The sequence below is a fragment of the Corythoichthys intestinalis genome, chromosome 10 (genome assembly GCF_030265065.1).
Source record: "Corythoichthys intestinalis isolate RoL2023-P3 chromosome 10, ASM3026506v1, whole genome shotgun sequence".
In the NCBI taxonomy this organism is placed as follows: domain Eukaryota; kingdom Metazoa; phylum Chordata; class Actinopteri; order Syngnathiformes; family Syngnathidae; genus Corythoichthys; species Corythoichthys intestinalis.
In genome coordinates, this window is record NC_080404.1 from 43182410 (window position 1) to 43192915 (window position 10506).

Sequence of the window (10506 nt, forward strand, 5' to 3'; positions counted from 1 at the left end):
ATTCAAATCTTAATATCTGAACATTTAAATATGTAAACTAAAGTGCAATCACATTTGTAAATGAATGGCTTCTGGTTTTTGAAATGTAAATAAACCAATCTATTGTGATAAAGCAAGAAAATTGCAATAACTGTATTAACCATCAAAGTGAAGTCTAACTGTAACTGTAGTCTTGAAACAAATCTGAATAAGGAAAAACATTGCAATAAAAAATTGCAAACTGGTTAAACTTGAGAGAAGCTGAGATCTGTCATGACAGAACATCGCTTCAATGATATCTGGTGCCATCTAGCGTCGTGAATGGGGAGAGTAGCTGAGATCTGTCATGACAGAACATCGCTTCAATGATATCTGGCGCCATCTAGCGTCATGAATGGGTATAATGTCTAGACCGCGAATATAAAACGACCCTCTCTTTTTCAGTCTTATTTCAATGCAAAAAACACAGTCATATATTCGGGCCAATATGATATATATATTAGGGCTGTCAAAATTATCGCGTTAACGCGCGGTAATTAATTTTTTAAATTAATCACGTTAAAATATTTGATGCAAATAACGCACATGTCCCGTTCAGACAGTATTCTGCCTTTTGGTAAGTTTTACAGCAAGGCTTTTTGTGCTGTCCAACAGCGAACTCTTGTGGTCGCTTTGCAACATGGTTTATTGTTTTCTTGCCAGTTCAATATGGCTGCATGACGTCTCGGGCTGACGCCTACGTTGTAATGTTGTGCTTATATGATCCTTGGACAAGATTTGTCTGTAAGTATGGTTGTTGTAAAGAATGTACATATTATGTTAGTAAGCGAAATGTTATATTTTTTGGATGAGACGCTTTTTGTTTATGTTTAGTGAACCTGTATAGCGTGCTAAGCTAACGTTGTTGCTAATGCAATGCTTGTGTACTTTTTTTTTTGTAGTTTTACGACGGTCTAAAGAGGACAATGGTTTGAGGCCATTTTATTAATAAATCAGATGAAAAAGGAAGAAGTCTGATGATTAAGGCGTCGTTCACTAGCTGTCTAGCTTTGGAAAAAGTAGACGCTTCGGAGTGAGGACAGCATAGACAGATTTAAATGACAGTAGAGTGAAATGCCCACTCCAGTCCTTATGTACCGTATGTTGAATGTATATATCCATCTTGTGTCTTATCTTTCCATTCCAACAATTTATTTTACAGAATATATATATAATTTACAGAAAAATATGGCATATTTTATAGATGGTTTGAATAGCGATTAATTGCGATTAATTACGATTAATTAATTTTTAAGCTATAATTAACTCGATTAAAAATTTTAATCGTTTGACAGCCCGAATATATATCTGTATATATATATATATATATATATATAATTTTTTTTTTACTGGACTGAGTCGCTATACATAACTTATAATTAGCACATTTAAAAAGATACAATGAATGAAATATCAAAAGCTCTTTATTTCCAGTTTTGCTCCATCTTTGCTGTTTTGCTTTGTTTTTAACATTGTCACCATAATATTCATCACAGATTACCACTCTGTGTGTTTGAGCAACAGTCTGTTTTGATCAGTTGTGGCATTAATGATATTAACTCTTTCAGTGCCATTGACAACGATAGCCATCCAATCATGACTCTTTTTATCTTTCGGCTGTGAATTTACATTAGTCACTAGTAGACATCCAACAACAACATTCGTTCAATCGCTGCCACTCTCCTTGTTCAAATGGATTAGACGTCTTTTCCTGTTAACGGCAGCCAATGAGTTAATATCATCCCTGTATGTAGACAGTTGATGTTCTGAGTATGCGTGCCCTCAGCAAGCAGAGTTGTGCAATCTTATTACCAAGGTTATTGAATTATGAAGCCCCCAGTGTTGTTGTCATGGCCGTAAAGCCTTCGGAAAGTTGAACCTCTATTTTTGTCTCGGGCAAAACATGCAATATGAAGAAGACAATTAATGACGCATCATTGAAGGAGGATGAAAACAAAGCTCACCGCTGAGCTTGGTTTTCTGGCATCAGGTGATTCAAATTGACATTGACATTTGTGTGCTGCTAATGATTCGGATGGTTTTATTGTGTGCGATGAAGGATTCACATTTATGCGTTTGATTTTTTTTTTTTCCCCCTCAGGAGAATGATTATCTACAGGAGTGCCTTGAAGCGGTGCAGCAAGAGTTCATGATCTTCAACCGTGAGAAGTAAGGAAAAGCTGCACCAACTAAGGCTTGCTTTGAACCACATGCTGCACGTGACACGCTTCCGATTCATTGCTGCCAAGTGGCATAATTTGAATGTGGGTCATGTATAGTGATGTCAGTAACAGGTTACTTTGTACGTATGTTACGTATGGTGACATCAAAGGGTCAAAGGGATTTACATATCACATATCGTTACAGTATACTGTGGTAAAACATGACTACAGTTCCATCAATTATCGGTTCTGTCTCCTCCCTCTTGGGTTCAGCGCCTCTTTAAGTTTCCTCGTTCATTATCGACCCAGCTGTGACACTGCGGCAGTACTTCTTCATCAGAAATGAGCCATTTTGTCCTAATTTGGTGAATATTGATGAGTTCTATTTATAATGCGGTGCATAATATCACAGCAGAATTGCTCTCATTAAACTTTCAACGGTATGTCTCACATTCTACAAAATCTGTTACATTCTAAACCTAAAAATAGTGTGTATCATGTTTCATTCAAGGTGATTTTTTCCCCCTCAGGTTGAAAAAGCGTCAGGAAAGTCAAAGCGAGGCTGGAGGTGACGACGGAGATGGAGAGGCAGAGGCTGGCGTCACCGATGACGATGTGGCCGAGCCTGAACCGGAACCAGAACCTGAGCCGGAGTCCTCTTCCAAACTGAGCATGTGTGGCTCTGTGTGCTCCTCCCCTGGCAGCTGCTAGTGCCACATCCGCTCACAGCGCAGGATCAAGGATGAAGGTCTCTCAGTGCCATGCCCGTAGATATATTCTTCTCTCCTCTCTCATTTGCAGTAGCCAGGAGGGGAGGAAGCACACAGCAGGGGGACAGACGCACTGCTGGACCCAATTAGTTTTATTCTGTAGCACCGTTCCCCGGTAAGGCAAGAATGAAGCAAAATCACCACCTACGTTCTCCGTCCTTCACAATGCTCCAACTTCTATGCAATGTTACACTTCATTCACAGCATGACAAACAATATCACACACTAGGAGATGAAGCAGAATGCTCGGTCATGATGATGACATCCTGAGCAATAGCTGTTTGCGATATTTTGGTGGCTTTGGTGGTTTTAGTAGAGATGCTTCCCTCCTCTTCTTCAGAATGAGCCTGGGAGGACTGAATTATTCAACATGCGCAGGCAGTTTTACAGTTTTAGCCTCTCTACTTTATTCTTCCCCTCAGCTTCTCTTATGTCATGAATGCCCTAATTCAGAGCAATTGTTTTTCTTCCCCCCCAAAATCCCGGTATGCTTCTATTGCCACACCTTCACACTGATGTAATAGGGCCAAACTAAATTGTATTAGTTGACATATATTTGCATTATTCTAATTTAAATGAGTGATTATACAGATAAATAATATTCATGACTAAAATTTATATCTTCTGTAATGGTAAATGGTGTTATACTTATATAGCGCTTTTCCACCTTTCAAGGCGCTCATAAATGAAATACATCTGCTAAATTAGTGCACACATGAAAATAGTCAGTGTCACTCATGTCATAAACTTACCTAAATTGTCGGACTATAAGCCGCTACTTTTTTTCCCCCTTATTTTGAATCCTGCAGCTTATTTGTTGATTTATTTTGATTACCGTATTTTTCGGACAATAAGTCGCACCTGAGTATAAGTCACACCAGCCATAAAATGCCCAACGAAGAGGAAAAAAACATATATAAGTTGCACCGGAATATAAGTCACATTTTGGGGGGAAATTTACTTGATAAGATCCAACACATAGAACACATGTTATCTTGAAAAGCAATTTAATATAAAAATACAATAGAGAACAACATGCTGAATACCGTAATTTCCTAAATATAAGGCGCACCCGTGTATAATGCGCACCCCAAATTTACTTGTAAAATCTAAGGAAAATTAGTGTACCCGTTTATAACGCGCACAGTAAATAGAAGAATACAAGAAAACACAGCTCGTGTACAGATACAGAAATGTCATTTTACTGACTGGTGAAACACAGCACAAGCATAGCACATTGGTAGTTCAAAACATTACCATAAACTGACAATATTTACGGTAATAATATGATTTGACAACTTCTCCAACTTACCAGAATCTAGGAGAAAACAAAACAGATGTGACTTTTCTTTTAAAGGCTGCTGTATAACTTGCTCGTTTCATCATGATGAATCAATGTTTCTTCCATGGATTGATACGGTAAAATGAAAGTGAGAACGTAAATCGGAAATCCGTGAGAGCTCATTGCTGTCGACACGACAGTAACAATAGGAACTATTGTTATTTGGGTTTGAGTTTCCCGAGGGACAGATATAGCTGACGGACACAGGAAGTCTGTGTGCTTACGTTTGTTATGGTCCGAGTTGCGGAGCTGCAATAAACGTTGACTCAAATGAGTTCAAGAAACTAAATTCTGTGCTTTATTAAGAGTGAAAAAAGCAGAATTTAACACAGATGGAATCATTCGGTCGATTAGAGTGAAGTATTACCGAAACAAAATGGTGATGTCACGTACCGTAATGGTCGCCAACGGACCGCCGCATACGTTTCTTCAGCACAACGTGGCCATGTCAATTTAAAAAAAATTGTTTTATATATATATATATATATGTTTCCATCCATGTACCCGTTTATAATGCGCACCATGATTTTACAAGTTGATTTTGGGGAAAAAAGTGTGCGTTATATTCGGGAAATTACGGTAAGTGTACAGTATGCGAAATGTGGATATACTGTCCTCACCAGGACGCTACGGCTCGGTCCTGGCGATACGGCAAGCTAAACTCCTAAATGACGATGCTGGACGTCCGTATAATTTGCTGAAACAATTTTGTCCTCGATAGCAAACAGGTTCGCATCAACGTGAATAAATGATAATTACCTACTATTACAGCAACGACACAAATGGTTTGCATGCGTTCGCTAGCATTAGCACATCGTTCAAACAACCACACAACTGTCGCTAAGTGTCCGATCGCGGGTGGAAAACACACAACAACAACAGAAAAGAGTATACACACAGGCGTTGCCTCTGTAGATATTTTACAAGCATAAACAATGAACGTAGGTTCGCAGCCTTGTTTCTCTCGCTCTCCCTCGCCCACTCGCTCAGAGACTGTGCGTAGCTCTCAGTCTTCTTCGGGCGTGTGAGCCCTCTTCTTCGCGTAAAGAAGTGCGAGTGCGCCCCCACTTGGGCGTGAAAGCGCCACAAACTAAAAGCATGCTTTAAATTAAAAAAAAAAAAAAGTCAATAATGCAATTGAACACACATTGCCAAAGGCAGAACGCGAACGTGGCCATAGCTATTAAGAGTTATTCAGATAACTACAGCATAAAGAACATGCCAACAAGTTTACCAAACCATCAGTGTCACTCCAAAACACCAAAATAACATGTGAAATGATATCAGAATGTGTTAATAATTTCACACTTAAGTCGCTCCTGAGTATAAGTCGCACCCCCAGCCAAACTATGAAAAAAAAAAAAACGGCGACTCATAGTCCGAAATATACGGTAATAGCTAACACTTTTTTTTTTGACAGCGGCGTCATAAGACTGCCGTAAGACCGTCATAATTATGACAGGGCTCTATCATGGGCATTAACGACATTATGAAATATGTCACTAACTCCATTCATGTCCAGCTCGGCTCTTTACATCCCATTCAAAAGTGAGATAATTTGCCGGATGACACAAAATGACATCTGTCATAAACATTCATTAATGCTCATGGCAGTGTCATGTCATAATTATGATGGTCTTATGACAGTCTTATGGCACCACTGTCAAATATAGTGTTACCAAACACCATAACTAGCAATTAATGAAACAACTGGAACATTAACTGAAGATGTAATTAGCACAGAACATTAATTTTGATTGTTGTTTACACATGTAGCGCTGCAATGCATGATAGGATGCATGTTGGACGACAACAATGTTGATAGCAGGTGGCAGCAGAGGTTGACGGTCTCCCCCAAGGGAGCAGTGATGGCCAAATGAACCTTCTTGAAGCAATGAATGGTGGTTCATTTGATCGTATGACAGTCTTATGATGCCTCTGTCAAATATAGTGTTACCGGTTAATATCTTTTGGTGTAAATATCCCATGATACAGTGAAGACAGCTGCAGCTTATGGTCCAGTGTGGCTAATCTATGAACAAATGCTGTTTTCGTGTCAAATTTGGTGAGTCGCGGGTTATATTCAGGTGCGCCTTATAGTCTGAAAATTACGGTAGTTTTTCTTCACTAAGTTCTCTAGTGTTATATATTGGAGATCACCGTCCTGCAGTGCTCATTCTGAGGATTAAACTGATTTAGCTGTTTGTATTTGAAATTGTTTTCACCATCTAGTCCAGTGGTATATTTAATTCAGGACCGTTTTCATTTTAAGCATGGAACATGTAGCAATGATCCACCTTAAAGCCCGACAGTAAATGAAGAACATGTAAATAGTGCACATTGTAGGTAAATTACTTCACCACAGTTTTATGTGGGACTGATAAAATCGATATATTTCAATTGAACTAAAGGAAGAAGCGTGTGAAGTCAGTCTTTCACATTGCTTCGTTCTGCTATCTGCTCCAAGTGTGCAGGCACATCTTGTAGGCAAAATAGGCCAAAGCTTTTCTACCATTTGCATAACCATTTCTAAGAAAGTGTGTGAATGTATGTATTTCTGTATAAATCCAGTATCCAATCATTGCCAATATGTAGATAGGTTCATAATTCTGGTATTGAGGGAATTTAATGGCACGCAAGAAAGCTGAAAGAATTAAAATAATTAAAAGTAGCAATGTTGAGAAATGACCTAAAACTGGTTTCTGACAGTCAAACCCAAATTCATTTTTATACACATAGACAGGCACATGTCAAAATGCAATTTAAGAGTTTAAAATTAGCTCGCCAGTGTATCATGGCAAAAATGTAATGTCTTTACTATTTTTACAGTACACTGCTACATTTATTAACGAAATAATAAAGCTGTTTTCTTCTGGTATTTGCTTAACTAAGATAATCAACCGATCTCACAGTGGTTGGATACAATTCATCACAGAAAGTTGGACAATGTTTTGGATTTTGTATGGAAAAATATTTATGGAAACTAATGAAAATAAATGCATTCTTATCAATTTATACAATTGTGGGAATAGGATAACCACTCTATGTTATGCCGCCGATATGCTTCATGTATCTCATTTCTGACCATTACACCTGCATTGGATCTGATCCCAAAATGCAACTTTAATGTTTTCAACAACGTCGATATAATAATAATCTAAATCTTTATATGGCACAACAAAGCATTGCTCAATTACCACCATATTAGCTGATTTTCTTTGGATTGTTTTAGATTTTTGTCCCCAAAATGATTCTAATGCTGTAAACTAGTACTGTGCAACTTGCCTGATTATGCAAGTACATGCCCACTTTGAGCTTCATGAACACCCACTTGGCAATGTCCAATCAGAGCCAAGAGTGAAATGTAAACATTAAATATTTCAATTGCATCCAGTCAGCCACATATTATGGTGTTATACTTATATAGTAATAAGAATCTAGCTTTTTACAGAGGCAAGCAAACATCTTAAACTAAAATTGCTTGGAAAAAGGACATTCTGGGTGTTTTCAACAGAAATTAGGTAGAAAACCTGATGAAAAAAAAAAATGCAAGTTCACATTTAAGGTATTTTGTAGGTAATTTTGTTGTTCAGGTAGTCCCCGGTTTACGAACGAGTTCCGTTCCTGCATTGGCGATGTAACCTAGATTTCCGTGCAAGTCGGAATTTACCCTTTAAATACCTCAGAACACCCTCTAAATTGAGAAAAAAACAAAAACTATCCACAATGTCAGACGGCCGTGTGATTTGGTGGCTTTATTCAGCTGCTCATGACATCAACACATGCAGAATGAAATTAAAATAAAATGAAATTAAATCAATCTCATCTTCAATAACAGCAATTCAAATTTGTGTTTACAAGTAGCTGCTGATACAGCAATACCAAACTGTTAGCGTGTATTAGTTAGCGTCCGCACATCATCAAAAACAATCCCATAAACTCGCCCCAAATATTTGACCACAATTTAAAACGCACAATAAACAGTACAAAAGGGGTTATATATGTATGTCGCCTTTGGATGCTTCACCAGCAACAAAAAAAAAACATAACAAAACAACAACAAAAAAACGAAAACGTAAAATCGAAATCGCGTAACCCGGGGACTACCTGTATTTTGTAGGAAATTTTGTAACATTTCCCACTTTGTTAAATTACAATGAGGGATTTTCTGATTTATTTTATGAGACAAAACGTAGCATCATCCAAATATGTCATGTATCATATGTTTGAATTTAGGTTTTCTTTTTTTCCTTTTTTTAATGTGATTTTTTTTTTTTTTTTTTTAACTTTTTCAAAATTATATTGTTTTGCATGGGCCTTTACTTAATGAGCCTGATTTTGCCTAAACGTGGATCTTAAGCTTTAATTTCTGATTTGTACATGTACATGATGATAAAATTATACCTCAATCCTTACACTACTGTTAACCATTGTTGACTCTGAGTGCAACTGACCTGGTTGTTTCTAAAATTTCATTGTGCAGAGGCATGTAAACCCGGTGTTTTTATACTGTAGACAGCATGGTATTGTTATATGGGATGAATTACCTTCTAGGATACTGTGGATTGTTGGGTTCCTAATGTTAAGTAACAGCAAGAATGTTTTTTTCTCCCTGGGTCCTCCTACAGTTGATGACCTGTCATAAACCATTTAATGTAAGTGATCATGACTGTTGTGATTAGAGACTGTTTTTATCAAACCGATTCATCAAAATTGTTTCAAAGCTGTCATTTTTCACATTCATTCACTATATGCAGGGTTCGTACAGGTCTTTGAAATCCATGAAAATACTTGGATACTTATTTTACTGTTTTTTTGTCAAAGTTTGAAAAATGCTTGAATTTTGTGTAGGGCTGCAGCTATCGATTATTTTAGTAGTCAACTAATCGATGAACTAGTTAGTTCGAATAATCGAGTAATCGGATGAGGAACATGAAAAATTAAAATACCTGAGCTGAGCCTCAATGAAAAAGTACATAAATAAGGATCTACAGTGGGGAGAACAAGTATTTGATACACTGCCAAAAACCCATTGGCAGTGTATCAAATACTCGTTCTCCCCACTGTATGTACAACAAAAGAACAATTGGCTAACTTACATAGCAAAATTCCGCTAGCTTAAATGCTATAAAACGCTAAGTTTTTTTAATTTTAATTTTTATTCTATTCGTGATTAAATGTGATTTTTATGTATAATTTTATTTTCTATTTCAATTGTCTTTGTTTTTACGTTCTATTGATTTTAATGTGATTTTTATGATCTTCATGTGATGTTAAGCACTTTCAATTGCCTTGTGTTGAGTTGTGCTATATAAATAAATTTGCCTTGCCTTGCCTACAATACTCTTAACAAATGGTTCAGACACATATTCCCACAAAAAACGGCTAAATATACCTATAAACTAAATTACGAATGCATTAAAAAAAAATCACTCAAACAAAAACTTGGCTATGTTGGTCTTAACATGAAGCAGCTCGACTCAGCCATGTGAAATGAAACAGACTCAAGGGCAGTGTATCCACCCAAATCAATAAAACTAAATGCAAACACTTTCAAAATAAACCATTAGAACATCACTTTAATTAAACGAATACTCGAAGCAGCAAAATTTAATTCGAATCTTTTTTTCTAATCGAATACTCGAGTTATCGATTAATCGTTGCACCACTAATTTTGTGTAATGTCCTTGAAAATGCGTGGAAGTGTTAGGCACACAATATTTCTCAGCACCTTGTCTAAAAACATTAAATGAAGGGAAATGAAATAGATTTGCTTCATTGCTGCTACAGCTCGTCCCGCTTCACATAAAGTACAATGCATTTGAGCCCGTGTGTGTGTTAGTAGTTTGGAATTTAATCAAGTGTACTGTATACAAAAAAAGAAGTACTGTATTTAAAATGCATGCATCTGCAGTTGCTGTGGTTTAGTCCAATACTTTTATCGCACAACCAATTCCTCTTTTTGTCACATTTTTTCCCACGATTTCCACACCCCCTCTGCCAGCTAGTTTAATCTGACTGGGAGCCACTTTGCTCTGCTTCGTCGCTGCTAGGACTCTTCCGACTCGTCTGGCTCTTGATCGATTCCCCTTGATGCACAAGAAAATTGCAAGTCTTATTTGAAGGAGTAAGATATATTGTAATAGCCTTGTAAAGAGCTTTACTAGTTTCTAACTGGATACTTTTTTGTTGTTGTGAACTACAGTTCCACACA

The 10506-nt window shown here is 37.2% G+C and overlaps 1 protein-coding gene across 1 annotated transcript in view; it reads left to right on the forward strand.

Annotated features, from left to right (window-relative positions):
• The window catches only part of LOC130923010 (serine/threonine-protein kinase 32C-like), an 80061-nt gene extending 70434 nt beyond the window's left edge, over nt 1–9627 (forward strand). Inside the window, exons 11-12 of the mRNA XM_057848370.1 lie at nt 2120–2187; nt 2711–9627. Coding sequence (XP_057704353.1) covers nt 2120–2187; nt 2711–2891 — 249 coding nt within the window. The 3' untranslated portion in view covers nt 2892–9627. The remainder of the gene's footprint in view (nt 1–2119; nt 2188–2710) is intronic.
• Nucleotides 9628–10506: the final 879 nt, after the last annotated feature.